Raw genomic sequence first — 25035 nt, 5'->3', positions numbered from 1 at the left:
TTTCAGCATCCCTTTTCTTGCTGCTGTTTATGCATAGTACTTTCTACCCTTCTTAAATGTTTGGATGTGGCATTTAGCAGAAGAAATCCTAATGATAAGAATAGTATAGCTGTGTGAAGTTCGAATTCTTGTCATCATGCAAATAGCAATTTCAATGAGTGCCATTCCTGCAAACTCTCGCTCATGAAAACCAGTTTCAGTGATAAATTAACATGTTTTTTCTGCAGGGGGCAAGCTTCATGCACCCATTTGTAGTGGGGAGATCTCCTACCTTATATATATGTACTTCACGTTCGTACAACATTAGGGAGAAGATCAACTTCACTGATCACTGAAAGTCATTTTTAGTAATGCTCATTTGCAGTAGTGGCCCACGCAGAAAGTGCAAAAAAGGTTATACAGTACATTGTTGCTTTACTGTTTGTGGTCATAGTAAGGTTATACCGGCTGTCCATGGCATTTGGCCATCCAAAACCAAGGAATGTTACGATTATTTTTGGAGAACACTATTGTCACTGTGTGAATGTTTTGAATTGATGTTGAAACCAGAGATGGTACTTACTGACTGAGACAGCTGCCATAAATAGTATTAGAAAAAGTTTGCCAGATAGTACACCAAAAGGCTGCTTGTTCCATCTATGCCAGATTGTATGGAGACAGATCCAGCGCTGTGGTTTATCTTCATGTTTGGAAATGACACTAGGTTCTCTTTGCTTTGCAAACAAATACCAGCATTAGCCTTTGTTAATCCTGAGAATATTATAGCAACCTTTCGTACAATAGAAGTCGCTATGCCTGACAATGCTAAGGAGTTATGCGAGTTTTTTTCTAGCAATTATATATTAGGAAAGTCCAAAAGGTATGGCATATGAGGTAGTACGTTTGAAAGACAAGCTCCATTATTTGATTTTAAGTTCTGGAACCATTGGGACACTTCTGACAAAGGTTACCCACGTACACAGAATGCGGTAGAAGGATGGCATCACTGTCTACGTAGTTTACTAGGGGAAAAAAACTTATTACAAATGTGCTACATGCAATTATATTGGAATAAGATCATATTGAGGATGGTAGGAACAGACTTATGTACTGTATACCTCCATCACCAAAAAGAAGTAGGCTGCTTGATAAGGAAGACATGTTTAGGAAACTGTTAGGTCGTCATGATGAGTTTACCCCTGAAGGTTTTGTTCAGCTAGTAGCACATCACTGTTCATTCCATAGATTAATGTCAGTACCTCCAGTGGATTACTATACATTTCCAGAAGTATGTACAGAGGTTGTACACACGTATTTGGAGTGAAAAAAAATCGAAATACACAGGTATGGGAAAAATGATTATACTATTTCATACATAAGTATTTCAGGAGCTATTTTTTTGCATGTTTACAGTTACAGGAGGTGTTTTTTTGAGTGTATTTCTGCATAATTTACTTAAAAGTCATTTGCATCACTGGATTTTTGCACAGAATGTTAAATTCAATTATATTACTCATGTTAATGTCAAATGTGGGAAAATAACATTGAATTCGACATTTAATTTCACATTTCGACATTTTGAATGTCGTAAACACGTATTTTCAATGTTTCAATTCGATTTTTGCACATTTCTTTCAAATGCATTTTGTTTTTATGATAGTAAACCTATATATATATATATATATATATATATATATATATATATATGTATAGTTCCCCTTTATAATCTCAAAATACTGAAATCTCGAATTTCAGTATCTTGAAACCATAAGAGCGAACGTTCAAAATCCCGAAACCCCAAAACCGCAAAATACAAAATCGTGAACATATACACACCACACAACACATACACTACCCTGTCCACCCACACTACATACACAAACACAAGAACACAAATCAGTACACCTACACTACATATAAGCAGGGGGGGAAGCCCGCCTGCACCCCCCATGTGGGGACTGCGCCCCCTACACAGTCACTACTTATATATACTAACTCTGAGATCACACAAACAGGAAAAGACAGCAAACTCACACCCAGACATTCCACAGTCCTTGCAGACAGACAGACAGACACACACACACACACACACACATCACACATATACAAACACCAGCACATCCAGCATTTACACACTCATACTTTCACCTGCCCACCCTAACCCACATGTATAACTTACAAGCACACTCACATACATTCAAACTTCCACCAAAAACCCTTACACTCACTTACCTTAAATCATACCTAAATCCATACATGACACCATCCACAGACAACACTGGACGTAACGAAGCATAAAGCCTGACATTTACTCAGTTGCCTGCTACAGCAAAAGCCATGGTTCGCAGAGAGCTTACAAAGCATCAAAGGGATCTCATTGTTGAAAGGTATCAGTCAGGAGAAGGGTACAAAAAAATGTCCACCGCATTGGTAAAACCATGGAACACAGTGAAGACAGTCATCAAAACATGGAGAAAATATGGGACAACAGTGACGTTGCAAAGAACTGGACATCTCTCCAAAATTGATGAAAAGACAAGACGAAAACTGATCAGGGAGGCTGCCAAGAGACCTACAGCAACATTGAAGGAAGTGCAGGAATTTCTTGCAAGTACTGGTTGTGTACATGTGACAATCTCCCATATTCTCCATATGTCTGGACTATGGGGTAGGGTTGCAAGATGGAAGCCTTTTCTTACACACAAAAACATCCAGGCCTGGCTAAAATTTGCAAAACAATACATCAGGTCTCCCAAAAGCATGTGGGAAAATGTGTTATGATCTGATGAGACCAAGGTTGAACTTTTTGGCTGCAATTCCAAAAGGTATGTTTGGCGCAAAAACAACACTTCACATCACCAAGAGAACACCATCCCCACGGTGAAGCATGGTGGTGGCAGTATTTTATTTTATTTTTATTTTTTTATTTTACATTGGTTTACCGGGATAGTCTCACTGGTCCATTTTCAGCGGAGGCCCAGAGTAAAAAGCTCCATAGTAAGTACCAAAATTAAACAATATGATTAATAATTTTGAAGAATCAAATATGAGAAAAACAACATAAATAATATGAAGAAATAGATGAAAAACAATATGAAAAAATACTGTATAAGCAAATATGGAAAAACAAGAGATATATATATATAGCAAATAAAACTTAGTTAACCATAGATATTCATGCGATAAAGTCTACAATTTCCAGTATCATGCTTTGAGGTTGCTTTTCTTCAGCTGGAACTGGTGCTTTAGTCAAGGTGGAGGGAATTATGAACATTTCCAAATACCACTCAGTTTTGGCCCAAAACCTTCAGATGTCTGCTAAAAAGATGAAGAGGAATTTCACCTTTCAACATGACAATGACCCCAAGCATACATCCAAATCAACAAAAGAGTGGCTTCACCAGAAGTAAATTAAAGTTTTGGAATGGCCCAGCCAGAGCGTAGACCTAAATCCAATAGAAAATCTATGGGGTGACCTATAGATGGCAAACTTCTCTAGTGTCCCTTGAATGGAATAGGCTACCACATCACATTCATAGCATCACTAGGTCCAGCTGCTTTAAAACTGAAGTCAAGCACTACTTCTGAATTCAAAAGCCTGTCCTTGCCTAAATCCTCCATAATCTGCATTTTCCTTTCTTTTTCTTTTTACTACCCGTCTTCATCTAATAATTCAATGACTAATATGCTCACTAGACAGTACTACATTATGCTACTTGGGAAAGATATGTCATTATTGTAAATACTTAAATGTACTAGTTGCATTTACTTCATTTTGTTTTATTTTTATTAGAATTATTCGTTTTACCTGATTACTGCATATGTACTTTTTGCTCATGTTGTATTGCTGCATTTTTCTTGGGTTTTGTATATTGCCTACTATCTTATCTTTTTATATTTGTATTGATTTCTTCTCGGGTCTCAACTGAAAATGGGCCATTGGCTCAGATGGACTAACCCGGTTAGCAAATGTCAAATCTACTTCTTCTTTCAGCTGCTCCCATTAGGGGTCGCCACAGCAGATCAACTGTTTCCATTTCTTCCTGTCCTCTGCATCTTGCTCTGTCACACCAACCACGTGCATGTCCTCTCTCACCACATCCATAAACCTTATCTTAGGCCTTCCTCTTTTCCTGTTCCCTGGCAGCTTCATCCTTGGCATCGTTTTCCCAATATACTCTGCATCCCTCCTCAGCATATGTCCAAACCAACGTAATCTTGCTTCTCTGGCTTTGTCTCCAAACCTTCCAACTTGGGCTGACCCTCTAATATACTTATTCCTAATCCTGACCATCCTTGTCACACCCAGTGCAAATCTTAACATCTTCAACTGTGCCACGTCAAGCTCTTGACTCCTGCCTTTTTGTCAATGCCACTGTCTCCAACCCATATAACATAGCTGGTCTCACTACCCTCTTGTAGACCTTCCCTTTCACCCTTACTGGTACTTGTCTGTCACAAATCACTCATGACACTCTTCTCCACCCACTCCATCCTGCCTGTACTCTCTTCATCACATCTCTTCCACACTCACTATTACCCTGAACTGTTGATCCCAAGTACTTAAACTCATCCACCTTCGCCACCTCTACTCCTTGCATTCTCACAATTCCTCTATCCTCCCTCTCATTCACACACATATATTCTGTCTTAGTCTTGCTGACCTTCATTCCTCTTCTCTCTAGAGCATATCTCCACCTCTCTAGGGCCTCCTCCACCTGTTCCCTACTCTCATTACAGATCACAATGTCATCTGCAAACATTATAGTCCACGGGGACTCCTGTCTGATCTTGTCTGTCAACCTGTCCATCACCACTGCAAATAAGAAAGGGCTCAGAGCTGATCCTTGATGTAATCCCACCTCCACCTTAAACGCATCTGTCACTCCCACCGCAGACCTCACCGCTGTCACACTACCCTCGTACATATCCTGTACCACACTTACATACTTCTCTGACACTCCTGACTTCCTCATACACTACTACAACTCCTCTCTAGGCACCCTGTCATATGATTTCTCTAAATGCACAAAGACACAACGCAACTCCTTCTGACCTTCTCTGTGCTTCTCCATCAACACTCTCAGAGCAAACATCGCATCTGTAGTGCTCTTTCCTGGCATGAAACCATACTGCTGATCACTAATCATCACCTCCCTTCTTAACATAGGCTTTCACTACTCTTTCCCATAACTTCATGCTGTGACTGATCAGTTTAATCCCTCTGCAGTTACTTCAGCTCTGCACTTCACCCTTATTCTTAAAAATCGGTACCAAAACACTTTCTCCATTCCTCAGGCATCCTGTCACTTTCCAAGATTTCATTAAACAATCTGGTTAAAAACTCCACTGCCATTTCACATAAACACCTCCATGCTTCCACAGGTATGTCATCTGGACCAACAGCCTTTCTGTTCTTCATCCTCTTCATAGCTATCCTTACTTCCTCCTTGCTAATCCACTGTACTTCATGATTCACTATCCGCACATCATCCAACCTTCTCTCCCTCTCATTCTCTTCATTCATCAACCACTCAAAGTACTCTTTCCATCTGCTCAACACACTCTCCTCACTTGTGAGTACGTTGCCCTCATTATCCTTTATCACCCTTACCTGCTGCACATCTTTACTAGCTCTGTCCCTCTGTCTAGTCAGTCGGTACAGGTCCTTTTCTCCCTTCTTAGTGTCCAACCTTTTATACAACTCTTCATATGCCTTATCCTTAGCCTTCGCCACCTCTCTCTTTGCCATGCACCTCATCTCCTTATACTCTTGTCTACTTTCTTCATCTCTTTGACAATCCCACTTCTTCTTCGCCAACCTCTTTCTCCGTATACTCTCCAGTACTTCTTCATTCCACCACCAGGTTTCCTTGTCCTCCTTCCGCCTTCCAGATGTCACACCAAGCACCTTTCTAGCCATCTCTCTTACTAGCTCTGCTGTAGTTACCCAGCTATTCGGTAACTCTTCACTGCCACTCTGTGCCTGTCTTAACTCTTCTTTGAACATCACCTCACAATTACCCTTTTTCAATTTCCACCATTTGGTCCTTGGTGCTGCCCTCACACTCATCCTTCTCTTCTTGATCACCAATGTCATCCTACAAACCACCATCCTATTGCTGCCTAACTACACTTTCCCCTGCCACCACTTTACAGTCTCCAATCTCCTTCAGACTGGCCCTTCTACATAAGATATAATCCACCTGTGTGCATCTTTCTCCACTCTTGTATGTCACCCCATGCCCCTCTTGTTAAAATACATATTCATCACAGCCATGTCCATCCTTTTCGCAAAATCCACTACCATCTGACCTTCTGCATTCCTTTGCTTAACACCATACCTTCCCATCAATTCCTCATCTCCTCTGTTCCCTTCACCAACATGCCCATTGAAATCTGCTCCAATCACCAGTCTCACCCTTGGGTACAGTCATCACCATTTCATCCAACACCATTTCTCCTCCCATCCACACCACGATAAAACAATTTGAAACCGCCTCCGATACACCTAGCCTTGCTCCCCTTCCATCCGGTCTCTTGCACACACAATATACCAACCTTCCTTCGGTCCATCATATCAGCTAGCTCTCTCCCTATACCAGTCATACTGCCAACATTCAAAGTTCCGACCCTCACTATCACAGTCCTAGCCTTTACCTGCCTTCGGGCATGCCTTCCCCCTCTTCTCCTCCTTCAGCCAACAGTAGCCCAATTTCCACCAGCATCCTTGTTGGCTAACAGTACTGGTGGCGGTTGTTAACCTGGGCCTCGACCGATCTGGTATGTATTTCTGTACTGTTGTCTGCATGTATGATTTGTCAAAATTTTACGCCGGATGCCCTTCCTGATGCAACCCTTCCCATTTATCTGGGCTTGGGACTGGCACAAAGAAATGCACTGGCTTGTGCATCCCCAGTGGCTGGGTTGGTTAACAAATGTCAAATAATTAAAATGTGGTACAGACTACAAGAAAAACACAGCCAAGCTAGATATCTCACTGTGTGATACCTTAAACCCCCTGTAATGAAGGCCCATGGGATATAAAGAAATTACTCCTTTCGGACATCATGCTTGGACATAGCTAGTGGGGGTCAGTTTTACTGGCCTGAATAAAAAACTTAAAAAGTCATTGGCATTCAGAAGCCATATAGCCGAAACATTTTGGGCATTTGCATATATCCCATGTACTTCCATTACAGGGGGTTTAAGATATCACACAGTGAAAACTCTTTTTATATTTATATATCTGTATATCTGTATGTGTGTGTGTGTGTGTGTGTGTGTGTGTGTGTGTGTGTGTGTGTGTGTGTGTGTGTGTGTGTGTGTGTGTGTGTGTGTGTGTGTGTGTGTGTGTGTGTGCCACACACACATACATACATAATTCTAGAGTGTTCTGCCAGTGTACAGAAGCTTCAAAGCAGCCCAGATCAAAGCCGGCATATCGACAGTATGCTAATCAACACTCCTCCACTACCTCACTCACGTTTGCTTTCCCTAACTGTAACCCTGCCCCTAACCTTAATCCTACACATTACCTTAAGGAAAATCCTTTCTCTAACTGTGCTACTACACAAAACTCTGGCAGGTACTTGTAACACTAAACATGTACAACACTAAAACATTCCCCTTACCTAGCCCTTATTCTAACCCTAACCCAAAAACACTCACACACACACACTCATACATGCATGCTCATATAAACATGCACACCTCCCACTCCTATCCCACTTACCTTCACAATAACTGTTCAAAAACATGTATGCATGTGTGTTCTGTGTACTCTGTGTAAGCACAGTTAAGGTTTAAGTGCTGTAATGCATTGGCATTTCTTTTCTTTAAATTAATATTACAGGAAACAGAATATGTTCTAAAGTTAAACTTTTTAATTTCTGAGTATGATGTTCATTTAAAATCTGTGGTGCAGTAATGGGAACAACATTGGGTCCCACTGGATACCTAATTAAAGGAGGAGTGCCAATAAAATGAATACCACAGTAAAAACAAATTAAAAATATTAAAATATTGACTTCTCAAAACGTAGAAAATGTGAATAATACAATATAATGTCAAATTACTGTGAAATAAAAGATTACAAATGTCAGATGTGGAGATATGTACTTTGCTCCTGCAATCCCCAGTGTCTGGAATTCTGCACCCACACCCCAGACTCTGAATATACTAGTGCAGTGGTCACTGTTTAGTTTAAAAATGGTTATACTGTGTTGTATAATCTAATGGAGTATAAATATAGTGCAGGGGACATGGAGGCTGAGGCCTCACATTTCGATTATTTAAACTGCTTCATTTGGATGTTTTCATTAGTTTAACTTTATATTACAATAATTTGACATTGAAGGATTCTCTAGAAATCCTACATTAACAAGAATAATGCATGAACGGGAGTGCCTTCGTTGAAGGTTGGGCATCGAGCTGGCAACTCGGCACCGTAAAAACCTACTGCTAATCATTAGCGGACCGAAGTTCCGCTGTGGCGATCCCTAACTGGGAAAAGCCGAAAGATAAACAACAACAATAGTAACGTGTATGTGTGTGTGCGTGTGTGTCTCTATGTGGAAGGGAGGATACCAATGAAATATTTTAATTTCTGTTTCTATCTAGTGATTAAAATACTTTAGGCATATCATGGAGGAAGAACTAAAGGAGAAAAAAATAAATAAGTAAAGTTAGCAATGATTACCTAATTTTACTTTTTCAAAACATGTAGGCCAATTTACTGGTTGACATTTTTAATTTTAATTTACAATTGACCTGCACTGAAACATCCTAATGGTGACAGATCATCTCTTTCTGTTGTATTGGAACTTGTCTCACTACCTGGATATATCAGTAAATGTTGCTAATCACCTTGACAGTTGTTTTTACCTTTTTTTACCTGGAAAGAACTGTAGGGTACAAGGAAGGAGCTGTGTGGTCATCATGAGCACATTATTTATTGTTACTTAGTGCAAAAGTGAAAGCTGTTGTCTGCAGTATGTTGACTGGAAAATAAAAGTATCAAAGACTCAACACTGTTATGTAATTGTTTTAGCTGACAAATTGTAATCAGTCTAAACCTGCATTTTCTTTTTCTTTTAGACTTAAGAGATCGTTTATGGTTGGTATTGCTTTTATTTGCTGCTACTGGAGCTGCTAATTTTGCTTCTTTTATAATCGTTTTCCTTAAAAGTATACACAGATTTGAGAGTAAGTAATATATGGCTGTAAACTGAATTATGTTTCCATTATAAGTGAAACAGCGATTCAATAATGTATTTTGATTTTTGAGAATGTATCTTGTATTTTAAAGTATTACATTTTGTACACTGTGATTGAGCAGAGACTACGATAAGAAGATGAAGACAAGGTGAAGATTTGTTCCCTTATTACTAGATTATTACCATAGATTATTGGTAAGACATTGGCTCACAATGAATGCAGTTTCTGAGTAAGGTGCTGCACTAATGAAAAGCTCTGATGTAAAGTTTATTTCCTTTCTTGCATTTGTGTAATAGCTTTCTATTGAACGTCCTTTGTGCGACAGTAATGAATTAGAATGTTGTTAGACCCCCCCCCCTTACTATTATTCTGACCCAGTGCATAATGTTTTTTGCTAGGTATACCAGCACTTCATTTCACCCCTGGTCGAATGCCCAGATTTTAAGCTGAAACTATGGTCTTCGTAGGGGGTCTGTTGCCCATCTAGCTTTTTTTTTGACCTAGCCATTTTCCTATCCTCCTTCCCTGCTCTCATTGACACACATCTGAGGGCAACTCCACTCTTTAGAATACACCTCCCCTTAGACAGCATTGTCAACAAAAGCCACCCCCCCCCCCCCAGGTTGGGTATGTTCATCCCTCCTTGCCATTAACAGGACCCAGGTCACCTGGGGTGTAGTGGGGTTTATCCCTCAATACCACCTAAAAGGCTAGAACATTGTTAGATTTTGGGTATATGTGCTTTTAATAAGTAACTACCAGGAAAATTTTGTACACATTTATTCTTTCTTTTACAATATTTGGATCAGTAACAAATATTGTTCATTGATATGGGCAGAACTGTTTAGAGAGACTCACTCACTCCTTGTAAATTAAGTGAAATATTCATCTTACTTATTCTTGACTAAATGCAATAATATAAATTATCATTACAGCACAGCTTTTCTTAGTGCAGCGTATTTCATACAACCTCTGTCTAGAGTTTTATGTACTCCCCAGTCAAGTATGACAGCACAGCAATTCTTCTGTTTTCTTCTTTCTCAGTCTTCTTTCTGTTCCTGTGCCATATTGGAAAGGGGGTTTCACAGTTTACCAGAAAGGTAAAATACTTCTTAGAGTGGTGGGAAACATGACTTCGAACTTGGACCAGCTCCTATGTTTTATGTAGGGGGGGAGAACTGGAACCTTGGAAGAATATAGAGAACACAGCATACAGGATTCAATGTTAAATAAAAAAAATTGTTCCATACCTGTAGAAATCAGTTTAAGTGATGTTTTAAAGCACAAGAAAGCCACACATGAAGCATACAAAGAGGAAAAGGAGAGAGAGAGAGAGAGAGAGAGAGACAGAGATGGCATTAGAAAGAATGTTTAGCATGCCTACGCCCACACACACACACACACACAGGTACCTCAGAATAGTGCTAGTTTCCCTGGCTTCTCTCTTGTTCTCCTTTTTATCCTCATGCTGCAGTGGAAAGGGAGTTTGTTAAAAAATTAAGTACTTGGAGTGGGTTGCAGATACTCCTTTATTTCTTGCAGAGAAGGGAGAACTGGAGCCTTGGAGCAGAGCCTCCCACATTTCTGATAGAGTAGGAAGGATGTTGCCAAACCTACTGAGTTGAGAGAGCTTAGCCTCCAGTTTCTCATTGTTGGTCAAATATCATCAGCAAAAAAAAAAATAATTTTTAGATTATGTTCTTCCTCAACACTAACCCTGTATTGGTAAACTTCTCATCTCCCCTGTCAACAGTTCCAGGTAGAGGGCAAAGAAAGTCAGGCATAGGGGCTATCCTTTTCTTGTCCCTCTCAACAGTGTGAACTTCCTTGAAAGCCATGCTAGTATTTTCACTGTAGTTAATGAATCAGTATATGTAATGTCTTGCAATTTCCGCAGCCTCATTGGAAACCGAAATGCCCACAGGACTGTGAATAACTTTCTCCACGTCTAGACTGAATACTGCAAACTGATTTGCTGAAAGCTGCATGCCTTGACTGATCCTTAGTGCTGTAATAATATTATCAGATGTTCTCCTTTCTCTGTGAAGCTCACCTTGACCCAAATGTATACTTAGCATAGTTTTAGCTAACCGGAGGGGCAAAGTAGTCATGGTTCAGTATAAATATTGCCCTGTAGGAGGAAGGAACTGTGGGGCATGTGCCTTCTTTTTTATGACTGATATCACTACGTTTTTCCAGGAGTTCGTTACCACATGGGTTTGCAGTATCCTGTTCAATGACCTTAACAGTTTGCCATTCCTTTGTTTGACTCTGCCTTACAGATTTGTTACCTCTTTCTTAATCTTACTGTTACAGTCTTTCCAGTCCTTTACTATTGCATTCTTCCACTGCTCCAAAATCCTTACCAAATGCTCTTTCACCTAGTCCCTTAATTTAAGGTTTCCTATAAAAACACTGGGAACCACCAGTGTCTTTCATTAAAATCTGCATCCCTCCAACATGTATTAAAGTCATCCCCATAGGCATGATCTGATATCAGTACTGGGACAGTCTTTGTACTCCTTACTTTATAGGCATACTAAATAACAATATGCATGCCATCTATTCTTGACTATCTGTTATTCCTGGGTGAAGAATACTTAAAATCATCACCTCTGTCCACCTGCTCCCTCAGTTTCTAGGTATCAGAGAATCCTAGATAATGCAAATATTTCATGCAGTATTTTTACTTTCCCCAGTTTACAATGATCTGTTTCTACAGTTGGATCACTCTCACTCAACACCAGATTCCATCTCTTACTGCGGTCAGTATTACCTCTTGAAAACACATTTAATTAAGTATCCAACTAACTTAACTAATATTCAATTTCAGAGATAGAGAGACTGAGATAATTACTGTCAAAGTCAAAGTTGATTTCTTCTCAATCAATCTCATTCACTGAGTACTTTCTGGAGCCACTGTTGTCATCATCCAGTACCAAACTTTTCCAGATACTTTTTCTTCAGGCAGTGGGATTTATGTTTCACAGTCTACATCATTCTCAATGTTAGTTTCCTTTTTTAATTTTGGGAAGTCTTCTGGGTTTTTTAGTACCATGATGGGAATGGACCCCATTCCCAAGTCAAAACACAATTAAAGTTCATGAAATTAGTATTGTTTCAATCTTTGATGTCAGCCAGAAGTGCTCTTCGCAGCACCTGCAATGTGCCCAGTAATGACTCCTGCAATTCGTATGGGGTTACATGTATTGGTAACACATCTAAATATGATTGTAGATTCTTTTATATAAAACAAGTAATCTCCGTGGTATCCCCGAAGTCTCAAAACAACCCACTAAAGTGTAGTGGGTCTTAAAACAAAACAGTGTAAGAAACGTCTCTGTGTGGAAGATTTTCAATCCATATATTTCTAGTTAATCACTGTATATTAATCAAATCAGACAATAGTAGTAGAAGTAGCGAACATAAACTCATCAAGTCAAAAAGTAATAATAGAAAATATATAATTCTGCAGCATTACTAAGTATTCGAAATTAATCCAAGCAAGGCAGGCAGTCTGTTTCCAGTCAAAAATCATTTATTAAGTACACAGACAAGCGATCCAAATAAAACAAAAATAGAGTAATAATTTCCTCAGAAGCTTTCTAAATATATATATACTTTTTATCAGGCATGGGAGTGGTTTATTGTGCTGTAAAACAAAGTGTTATTGGTACACATGTTAAATTCACATCCCTTCCCCCATTCCAGAGGTCTCATACTCCTTCCACAAACTCCCAGGGAGACAGGAGAACCAAACAGTGGACAGGGGTGAGGGAAATACAATACCTGGGCAATCCCGACTGGAACCCTGACTACAACCCAGGTCCCAGGCTCAGACAGAGGAAATAGCCACAATAACAGGTACAATAACAACAACAACAACAGGTACCACAATAACAGGTGCTCCACTTATCTGGAACCACTCTGTTAAAGCACTGACTGAAGAGGAAAAAAGTGCATTGTCCAAAGGACTTACTTTTGTACCAAGCTGCAGGAGTGAGGTTGCTCAAGTACTGATAGACCTTAAAATGTTTGTGAGGAAGCTCAACTTAAGGGTACAGTTTCATGGCAAAAGTAATGACACTGAAAATAAACCTATTGATGAAACTATAAAAAGGCCTAGCAGCTATTGTCCACCACTACATCAAACACTAGCTGCTTTTGAAGTGAAATGTGAGATGGATATCAGGAAACTGCTTAAAAAACCTCCAAAGAAAAAAACTTTATAACTTAACACAGGGAGAAAGAAAAGCGTTGCTTGAGCTAGGCAATGATAAATCCAGGCGTGTAATGAAGGCAGACAAAGGAGGAGGTATACTTGTGACTGACACCACTAGCTACAACCAAAAGATAGAGAACATGCTGGAGGATAACAGATTTTATGAGTTATTTGCCATGGATGACAAGAGCATATGATTTATGGAACACTAATGTCACCACATTATGGGAATAAAAACCTATCACTGAAAATCTTTATAATTATTTATGGAGCCCATGCCCACGTTTACCTTACTTTTCTGGAAAACCAAAGCCACACAAAAACAGAGAAGACACACCTTATAGACCGGTGGTAGCAAGTGGAGGTTCCCTTACTGAAGCCACAGCCATTTACCTTGATTACTTGCCGAAACCTCTAGCAGAAAAGAATAAGTCATACATAAGAGATTAAATGGATTTTCTGAGGAAAATAAAAAACATTACAGTGGAAGCTGACAGTATTTTATTAGCTACTGATGTGGAATCCTTGTACACAGTGCTCCGTCACAATTACTGTATAACAGCAGCTATGGAGTCTTTTAAGAAACATAATCAGGGTACACAGGCACAACTGCAAAAGTTAACCAAGCTCATTAATCTTGTACTGGACTTAAATTTCTTTACTTTCAATGACAAACACTACAAACAAAAAACTGGTATAGCAATGGGGGCTGCCATGGCTCCCAGCATAGCTAATATAGCCCTGGGCAAATGGGAGGAGGGCTTTGTGTTAAAAACAGACTACATGCAGCATATCACATGCTATTTACGTGTTATTGACGATGTCTTTGTGTGGGAAGGAGACACCTTGCAGCTTGGAGATTTTATCACTTACCTCATTCAAGCAACCCCCTTCCTGAAGTTTACCTCTTCCCATAGCTGTACTTCAACCACTTTCTTAGATATGCAGATTTCCAAGGACACCAACAATAACAGAATCACCACTGATCTATTCAGAAAACCAACGAGGGTTAACTTATTATTCCACAGTAAAAGTCTACATCCTACAAAAACCAAGTATAATGCAGCAAAGTCCCAAGGCTATATATTAGCTCGAATTACCACAGAGATGGAACCATTTTTGAGAAACCTGAACAATTTAGAGAATGATTTTCTAGTGAGAGGCTATGAAAGTCAGATGTTAAAAAACATCCTGGAACCCATTATAGAACTGAAAAGGACTGAAGCACCTTCACTCAACCTCCCCAGTAGAAAAATGTTAAGTAATCCCAGAGAATAACAAATGCAAAAATAGCTGCATCCTGACATACACTTTGGATTATCACAGTATCAAAAATATTCTTGAAGAAAACTGGGACATTGTCACAGGAAACCCTTTTCTGATTAACATCTTAGGTGAAGTCCCATCATTTGTTTATAGGAAGGCCAGGAATATTAGAAGTTTTGTTGAATTTAAACCTAGACCATGTGAGAAAAGCACTAAAAGATGTGAAACTAATTGTACAGTTTGTATATTTATACAGCAAGGTGATAGTTTTTATTGCCCTTATTTAAAGAAGATCATTAAAACCAGTGCAGGGGGTGACTGCAACACTAAAAAAGTAATTTACAGGGCGCAGTGCAATTAATGTGATGCATTCTATGTAGGCAAGACTGTAAATAAACTCAAGCGAAGGATTTCATGTCATCTGTCAGAAATCTGCTCTGGATGTAAAAATAATGCACTAGCCAAACACCTTTCTCTTCTTAAAAGACACGCAGGTTTTAAGTTCCAGATCCTGGATCACAGACATGGGTGATCTTGAAGACATCCCGAATATTCGGGAGAAACATGAACTCATGTGGCAATTAAACCTGAAGTCTTTTAGGAAGCCTGGACTAAACTACTAATGTTCAATTAAAAGTGTACTGGAACTTAGAAAATTGCCACATTGTTTACATGACTAAATTGTATTTTATTTTTTTCTACAAATTGGTTTTAAATACCATTTTAAATCATTTGAAATTTAAGTGTATATTTTGTTTCCATCATCATACACATATTTTTTTTATTTTTATTTTTTTCTGGTTCTCTTTTTTCCACTTTATTCAAAATGATGGTAATAACAATACTAACTAATTATACAATTATATAGGTGTTTAGGGTTCTTGTACACAGACCTGAAGAAGTCTAGAAGGACGAAAGCGATCTTTGTTAACAATAGGTTATGAAAATAGAAACTGATTTTTACATGCAAAATGTATGTGTCTATATTTATATTTTATCGCAAAATGAACTAAGGTTGATATATTCCCAGCCATGTAGTACATTGCTTTGTATAAAATCACAGACTTAATAATCTACTTAATAATTTGGTTAAATAAGATGTACCATTAAAGTACATTAGGGCTATATATTATTATGACAGCTACCAGGTAGGGCAGGACCAGCTCGAATGTCACACTGATGGGGGAAGGGATGTGAATTTAACATGTGTACAAATAACACTGTTTTACAGCACAATGAACCACTCCCATGCCTGATAAAAAATATATATATATTTAGAAAGCTTGTGAGGAAATTGTTACTCTATTTTTGTTTTATTTGGATCACTTGTCTGTGTACTTAAAGGATTTTTGACTGGAAACAGACTGCCTGCCTTGCTTGGATTACATTCAAATACTTAGTAATGCTGCAGAATTATATATTTTCTATTATTACTTTTTGACTTGATGAGTTTATGTTCGCTACTTCTACTACTGTTGTCTTATCTGATTAATATACAGTGATTAACTAGAAATATGTAGACTGAAAATCTCCCACACAGATAAGTTTCTTACAATGTTTAGATTCTTTTATATAAGACCTATTGCTCCTACTACTGTTGGAACTGTCTGTGTATCTTTCTTCCACATTGCTCTCGCTTCTGCTTGCAAATCCTGATATATGACTTTGTGTCTCTCTGTACACAAGACACTGTAGTCACTGGGTGTGGCACTTTCAATGATCAATGCTACTTTTGTCTTGTTTTCATGGACCACTGTATCCGGTTTTCTAGCATCTATTTTTAGAACTGTTGGTAATGGTTGATCCCATGTGATGTAGACCATCATTTTCTATGATGCTTTGTGGCTTATGTTTCCAGTGTTTTTCAGCCACATCAGCACCATAATGTTTGTACAATCCCCAGTGTAACAGTCTTGCCACATTATTATGCCTTTCAGTGTACAGTCCTTCTGCCATTAGTAATGTCACAACCAGCAATGAGGTGTGTGATTGTTTCCAATTTGGTTTTACAAAACCTACATTTGTTAAACATTAGCTTTCCTGTGAGAATCTCACAGTGTACATTGAAGACTCGGTGGGATCTGCTTTTAAATTTCTTGACCCTTCCAGTAAAAATTTGAAAGAAGTGATTAGAACATCTAATATATATATATATATATATATATATATATATATATATATATATATATATATATATATATATACATACATACATACATACATACATACATACACACACACACACACACATACCCTTCCAACCTCCAAGTCTGTTATCACGAATACATTTTCCAGAGGGTGAGTGGCAACATTCGTCATCAGAGAAATAGAGAAAGAGCATTATAAGTATCAGAAACATATCTGGCTCAACTACTGCCCTGCGCCAGTCCCACAGAGTAGTTACCCGCCCCGCAAAAAAAAAAGAGAGAAAAGAGCTTGCTTCCTGCAGAGAGCACCTGATCCATACCGCACCCCCAGCTGTTTAAGTGAAGAAGCCAAAAAAAAAAAAAAGACATCCATTCCTTCTACTGGCACATCAGTCACCAGATGCACAACCCCTCCCACCACTCCCTGCTGCCACAGCCAGTCAGGTCCCACTTCTGTGCCATGCCTCCGACCCTTATTCCTCACATTTAAGTGAATAAAAAAAATTATTTCTTCTTTTAAACTGTATCAAACTGCTTGCTACAATTGTAGCCAACAGATGAAACAGTTTATACTCTGCCTGCACGGAGTGCTGTCCTGCCCAGGTTTGAGTTAAAAAACCAAAAAAAAAAAAAAATTTCTTCTTATAAGCAGTTGCTACAGTTTATATCCTGCATGGAGTGTTACAGCACTCAGATTTTTGTTCTTGCTTTTCAACTACAGCAAACTGCTGCTACAAATGTAGCAAACAGCTACATCAGTTTATAACGTGCCTGCATGGATCGCTATAGCACTCAGTCAGTTGCTACAGAATGGACCACACAGAATGTGACAGTGCTCAGGTTTAAATGCACTAAAGAGCGATTGGGATGGTCAGTTTTGCACCTTATACTTTGTGCTTGGGGCTTTTGACCGTCTCGTCCCACCCTAGCTACATTATAGATAAAAATACTTTGTAGTTGTATCTGGCATCTCTTTTTCTTTAGGTATTGCTTTTTTAAGCAGCACTTGTGTCATATTGATGATGCAAAATTAATATTAACACTATACTAAGCATGTCAGTAGCTGTTTATTTCAAATTCCACCTCATTTATTTCTTAAAGATATTTTAATAAATGAAAAGATTTTGTTTCTCAGAATTATTTTTAGCTCTCAAACAGTTCATATATCTGTCTTACTTCCTCATTAGCCATAATTATTTTAGAGAATTAACAGGACTGTTATAATGGACATTTGATATTGTTTTTGGAACATTTCTTTCTGTACTACAGCTCTCTCTGCAACTGTTGATTGTCGCAGTTTTCATAATTTTTAAACAAAATGTAAATACTTTATGAATTCCACATTTTTATTTTTGCATATTTTGCAATCCCCCATGCAAGATGCAGTTGTTATTTTGGTACCGATTGCTGATAAAACTATTTTATAGTGGTATGTTTGTACAGTTTTAGCAAACTATACTTGTGCCAGACAATCAGTGCTTAGATTTTACTTTTAGTAACATACTATTGTTAAATGTAAATCAAAATATCACAACAAATATTTTGTCTTGATTTAATCTCAAATTTGATTTAACATTGCCCCTTAAACAAAAAGCAGTTAAATTAACTATTTGTAACATAATCTGATATTCCCTATATTACAAATGTTAACAGTGGGAACACTGACGTCTTAACTTGTATTGTAATGTACTTTATTAAATAGATAGATATCTTAAGTACTTTGTTCCGCATCCGTGTCCTGTATAATCTCACTTTCCTTTACAGAATTCCATACAGCCTCTTTCAGCTATAGAGTTTTGTTTGTGTTCTCTAATAATTCTCAGTTCCATATTGTAATCTCTGCAATGATCTTTTTCACCTGTCTTACTGGTAGTTTGCCTTTAGTTTTCCATTTTCTAGTTGTTGCTTTAATAGCCACTGCCAACTTTAAAGATAGCAATGCTTTCATATCTGTAGTACATGTTATTTTAACTAAATCAGCAAAAACTTCTGTATTGAGGTTAAATTCTCTTCCAAGCATAAGACTTATTATTCAAATAATTTGGTACTGAAGAAACTCCATATATTCCCAAAGTACGTGCTCCTAAGAACCTCTTTCTGGACCATTGCATCTCCTACATTTGTCTCTTTTTAAGTCTTGCTGGAGTACCCGACATATTTCTGGAAAAAAACTTCCATGTGAAAATTCTGAATTGTCTTGCTTTAGATGCATATTCAGGATTAAGGCCCTTTTCCCTCCACTGATCATATGTAGTATGTTCTCTATATGCTATTTTTTACCTTTATACTGCGTTGTTTTCTCAAATCTAATATTGCTTTTTATGCTGTACTTACTACTCTTTCCTAGTTTGTCATTCCTGTTCTGGCCTGTATTATAAAATCTACTGTTTGTGGTTTAACAAAATTACTATTCACTCTCTGCATATCTTCTTTGAACTCTAGCATTAGACCTGCATGTGCAAGTTGGTCTGAACTGAATAATCCCTTTTATTGTGTGCTTCCAAAATCTCACTTTTTTGTATTTTTCTTGTCAGAATTCTCATTGCAATTTAGTGTGGCTCCTTTGTATTACTTTACGTAGTATAACCTACTAGTGTTCCAGTTTTTCAGGGTCTCACTTTAACATAAAGACTTACTATGCACATATATATATATATATATATATATACATATATTTTTTTATATAATGTATACACACACACTCACACACGCACACTGAATCAAATGAATTAATCTGACGTGTGCAACCTTAGAGCATGCCTCCAAATCTGTAAGCCCCAAACAACTCTTGTTCTTTTGTCATTGTTAGTTTTTCCCATTGCTTTCTTTTTCTTTTGTTATCCCAAAGAAACATTAATTTCCCTTTTCATATTATTTTCATGTCTTATGTCTCAGCTGGTAGAACAAACCAGACCTGCTTAAAAAAACAGCTGGACCAAAAACATCTTAACTTATACCTTATTGTCACTGTCAGTAAATAACAGGTTCTATAATCTTATCTTACTTATAATCTTTTGTGCAATTTCTTCCCAAAGTTCTTTAGTTATTTGCTTGTTTAACCTTCTGTTTCAGCCAATTTTCCAAGTGTCTCTTCTTATCATGACGACCCCAAAAAAGAGGATGCTTTGCACCAAGTCATGTGTTGCAGCATCACTATAGAATTTGCTTTTTCTTAATTTACTTTTTATCCTGCAACACTATTAAAATATTTCCATTTATCAAATATAATTTTATGTCATGTACCAGGTCCTATGTTCCTCTCTAATAGCTCTGAATATAGGGCAGAGAGTATTGGTAAATGTGGAACCCCCTCATATTAGGCAAAATGTTTTAGACAGCTCATCACTACATTTTATCCTAGCCTGAGCTCCACTGTAAATATTGCATATTAATTTTGTCCATGTTTGTGGAAACCCAAATACCTGAAAAGATCTCTTGATAAATGCCCAGCTAACACTAGCAAAAGCTCTATCAAAAGCTTTTCCAGCATCCAAACCTATGAATATATTATTATTGACTAATGCATCCTTTTGAATCATAAAAGTTTGTTTTCCTTCTACAAACCTAGAGATCCAAACCTAATGCTATTGGCAGTATTTATCCCATTGTTTTTGCCAAAATTATTAAAAGAACTTTGTAGTCCAATTCACAATTGAAATGGGTCTTCATGATCAAAAGGATCTTCCCCCTCTTTGGCTTAATAATTACTGCCTCTTTCTAAGGTAAGAGCACATCTACACCTTGAATAGTATTGCTAAATAGTATTAGTCAGACGTTCATCATTTCCTGCTCCTCCTCCTTCCATATGTCTGTTGGAATTCCATCACTACCTCAGGTTTTCCTTGCATTCTGGTATCTCATTGCTTCCTTAATTTTATTTTACTTTATTTTTGATGTTAATAGCCATATTTATACTTCTGTTGAGGAAGATGTAAATTTCTGAAATATATTACCATTTTCTGTTTGTTGCTATCAACCTCTACATCCTGTCTATACAGTGTGTTTTAATAATTTGTCTTAATAGCCATAGGTTCATAGGTAAGTACTAAGCTAGCTGCCTTAGTAGGCCATTTTAAGCGTAGGCAATTTCCCTTTCAAAAGGGAGAATCAAAGCTTGTACCTTGTGACTAAGGAAAACACCTTAACCATTATATCTTCATAATATTTCCTGGGTCCATGTTTGTTCTGCCATTCAAATAATTTCTGATTTTGATGATCATCCTTTCAAGTTTTGTTGTCTGAAACATTGAACTATTTTATTTATTTTATTTTACATTTGTTGACCGGGCTAGTCTAGCTGGATACATATCCTTTTTCAGTAGAGGCCCGGGGAGAAAAGCTCCCAATCATAAGAACAGTTAAGCACTACAATTTGATAGAAATCTTACATTGTAAAGAATAACAAAACAGTAATATAAACATTATATACATGCTTGTAGAGACAAATCATAGGTTGAATAGGTCAGAAAACATAGGTAGATAAGGAGGAAGTAAATTGGTTGATAATAGTTTGTGAGAGAGTAAAGAGTAGGATGATGTGAAAGCTATGGGTATTAATCTGGGGTTGGACATGGGCATAACCAGTGGGACTTGAAATATTCTCTAAGATTGTTTTTGAATGGCGTGAGTGAAGTCATGAGTCTAAGGTTATTGGGAAGGGAATTCCATAGCTTTCCAATAGAGTTAGCATAAAGAGCGTCGCCACCTTTGTTGTTAGATTTGATGGTTAATACTTGAATACTATTTGATGACCGAAGGGAACTGAGGTTGGTGTATGGGGTCAGGATATTGGATAGAGAGGGGGTTTTGTCAGGTTGATGAATTATTTTGAAGGCTTCCATGAGTTGATTAAATTTAAGAAGATTGGGCAGTTCTAACCAGCCGAGTTTCTTGAGGTTATGGCAATGGTGGGTACGATACGGTGTTCCTGTTATGAATTTGGCTATGTGGTGGTAGGTGGTAGAAAGGTTGTTGAGCTCACGTTTATTCAGGAAGGAAAATACCGGGGAGGCATATAGTAACGTGGAAAGAAGATGCGTACAGGCAATGGTTAATTTTGCATGAGGAGTAAGAAAGTTCCTGATTCTGTACATTGAACCTAGTTTCTTGTTAACAGATTTAATGGTTTGGGAAGTGTGGAGATCGAATTTGAGCTTGTGGTCAATAGTGACACCTAATAGCTTGGTGTGGGAGACGGGCTCTCTATGATGGTTCCATTAGAGGATTCCACAAAAAAGGAGCTAGGTTTAGAGGGTTCCGATGTTAGGGTTAAGGAAGTGGTAGACAAGGGGAAGAATAAAAGTAACTTGGTTTTAGTTGGGTTGAGAATGAGTTTCAGGTCGGAGAACCAATTTTCAACTTTGGCAAAACATTGTTGGGTGGCTACTTGAAGTTTCTGGAGAGAAAGATCAGAGCAGATCAGGGTAGAGTCGTCTGCGTATTGGATGCAGGTGGCACTGGGGATGATAGTGTGAAGATCATTTATAAAAACAGAGAAAAGAAGGGGACCAAGTATGGAGCCTTGGGGGATGCCTATGTTGTTAGGGAGTAGTTGAGAAACTATTTTGCCATTGGACTGCTTGTTGCCGGCCAGAAAGGTAATCCTTGAACCAGTTTAGGCATAAGTTGTCCAGATGAAGGGTTTGGAGGGTGTGGAGTAATTGTTGGTGGTTGACCATCTCAAAAGCTTTTGATAGATCAAGAAAGAGTGCAGAGGATATAAGTTTTTTGTTGTGGTTGCTATTTACTGAGTCGACAAAGGAGAGGAGGGCAGTGGTAGTACTATGATGCGGGCGAAAACCATGCTGGGTACTAGACAGTAGATTATTGATGGTGAGGTAGTGTAGGAGTTGTTTGTGAATACACCGTTCCAGAACTTTAGCTATTGGAGATAGTATAGCGATAGGCCTGTAATTAGAAGTTTCAGTGGAATGGCCTCCTTTATGTAATGGAATGATGTACGAAATTTTCCAAATAGAGGGGATGGTGGCCTCAGTTATGGATCTGTTGATCAAGATTGATATGGGATAGGCAATGACATCAGAGGCTAGTTGGAGGCATTCCGCTGGGAGACGATCGGCCGCAAGGGTGGACGGTTTTAGTTTTTTTATTAGGGTACGAATATAGGAGGTGGATACTGGTTGAAGGTTAAAGGAGCGAGGGGGTGAGTCAAGAGGAATAGTTAAGGATGGAGAGGAAGTGGGTAGATGGTTGGCTAGGGACTGGATGGTCTCTGTAAAAAAAAATGTTAAAGGCATTGACTATTTCTTCTGGTTTTTTACTTATGAGTTTCTCAGGTATTGGGGTAGAAGATTTACCAGGATGAAGAAGGTTGTTAAATCCAGCCCAAAACTTTTTTGGGTTAGACTGATGTTTATCCTGAAGGTGACAGTAATACTGTTTTTTTATCTCTAGTAATGTCAGATTTTGTGGTTTCTAAGCTGCTGGAATTTGATGCGATCTAGGGGAGTTTTAGTAGCTCTCCATTTATTCCAAGCTTGGTCGCGGAGTTTAATTTTTGTTTTGGTTTCTTTTGTTAGCCAGGGAGCTATACGGTCTTTGGTTCTAACAAGACGATTTGGGGCGTGGGAGTTGAGAATATTTAGGAAAGTGTCATTGAAGTATGAGACACTCGGCTAGGGGAAGAGTAGTAAGGGTAGACCAATTACAGGATTTTAGTTCCGCTAGAAATAGTTCTAGGTTGAATTTTTTCTTGTTTCTAATAAGTTTATATAGGGGTGGGTATGAAGAACAGAGTTTGTGCTTTATAATATAAGTGACAAGGTGGTCGCTAAGGCTGTTGGGGAGGGTACCGGTGGTGTAATTATTAGCATCTTTATTAGTGAGAATCCAGTCAATCGTACTCTCCTTTTGCTGTGCATTACCAAGTCTGGTAGGAGTTGTGATATTTTGGGAGAAGCCATAAAGATTGATAGGGTGGGGATTAGCCTTTGCGGAGCAGTGGGACCAGTCTATATTGAAGTCTCCTAGTATAATGGTTTCTTGGGGGTAGTATGCGGCTAACCAACTTAGAGTTTGTTCAAGGTTTTCAAGGTTTTTCCCTGGTGGGATATAGATAACTACAAGATTGATACATTTTTGGGAGTTTAGGCAAATCTTTATTGGAATGAGTTCTATATTAGAGACCTGGGGGGGGGTACAAAGTGTTTCTAATTATGTTAAGTCTGTTTTTAAACATTACAGCTACTCCCCCACCCTTTTTGGTTATTCGATCATTCCTTAGGATATTATAGCCAGGTGGAAGAATTTCTTCGTCCTTTGTGGCAGGTTTGAGCCATGTTTCTGAAAGACACATGATGTCCGGGGAATATGTGGCTATCATAGCATGTAAGCTGTGTACTTTATTGTTTATACTTCTTAGGTTGAGGTGAAGAATGAGGAGGGAGGTATTAGGAGTATGGGGTAGTGTTGAGGTGGCAGGGTCTAGATGAGAGGCAGGGCCTGGATTAGGGTGGATGTCTCCATGTTGAGTAATACATTGTTTAAGGTGATCTAAGAACCTTTGAAGTTTATATAGTATTTTGAGGTTAGATTTATTATAGGTTGGTCTGGGGTAGTGGAGGGTTAGATGCGTATTATTAAAGGTTAGAGTTTTTTCTGGGTGAGGAAAAGGAAGGAACTAACAACTTGATAGCTTTAGAGTTACTGTCAGTTTTAAAACTGTTGCTCAGTGTTCATTCATATGTTTTTAAGTGCTCTTACGTAGATATTTTATAGCTTTTTCAGATGCTTTTCAACCTGTTGTATTCCACTTTTTTGCTTCTGTAAATCCCTTATTTTTTAATCCCTCCATATACCCTACAACAGGAGTTCCCAAAGTGTGCACCATGGTGCCTTGGGGAGCCACTGCTTCCTCACAGGGGTGCCGCTAACTAACCAGGCTGTCAGGTAAGTGAATGCCTGTATGAGTGTGTGTCTGTCTGCGTGTGTGAGTGAATGCGTGCATGAAAGCAAGAGAGTCTGTGTAAGAGAGAGATCGGGAGAGTGTGAGTGAATGCAGGAGTGAATGAAGAAGTGGCTGTGTGTATGTGAGATCGGGAGAGTGAAAGTGATGTGGAGTGAATGCAGGCATGAATAAGAAAGTGTGTGTGTGTGTGTGTGTGTGTGTGTGTGTGTGTGTGTGTGTGTGTGTGTGTGTGTGTGTGTGTGTGTGTGTGTGTGTGTGTGTGTGTGAGAATGAAT

At 38.4% G+C, this 25035-nt stretch overlaps 1 protein-coding gene across 1 annotated transcript in view; it reads left to right on the top strand.

Annotated features, from left to right (window-relative positions):
- The window catches only part of LOC122803148, a 601848-nt gene that overhangs the window by 534372 nt on the left and 42441 nt on the right, over window positions 1-25035 (top strand). The window contains exons 5-6 of the mRNA XM_044072768.1: window positions 9079-9186; window positions 10243-10298. Coding sequence (XP_043928703.1) covers window positions 9079-9186; window positions 10243-10298 — 164 coding nt within the window. The remainder of the gene's footprint in view (window positions 1-9078; window positions 9187-10242; window positions 10299-25035) is intronic.

This window comes from Protopterus annectens, chromosome 5.part1 (genome assembly GCF_019279795.1).
Source record: "Protopterus annectens isolate FY-2018-M chromosome 5.part1, PAN1.0, whole genome shotgun sequence".
Lineage (NCBI taxonomy): Eukaryota > Metazoa > Chordata > Ceratodontiformes > Protopteridae > Protopterus > Protopterus annectens.
Note: the sequence above shows the minus strand (reverse complement) of the source record. Positions and strands in the feature narration are given on the sequence as shown.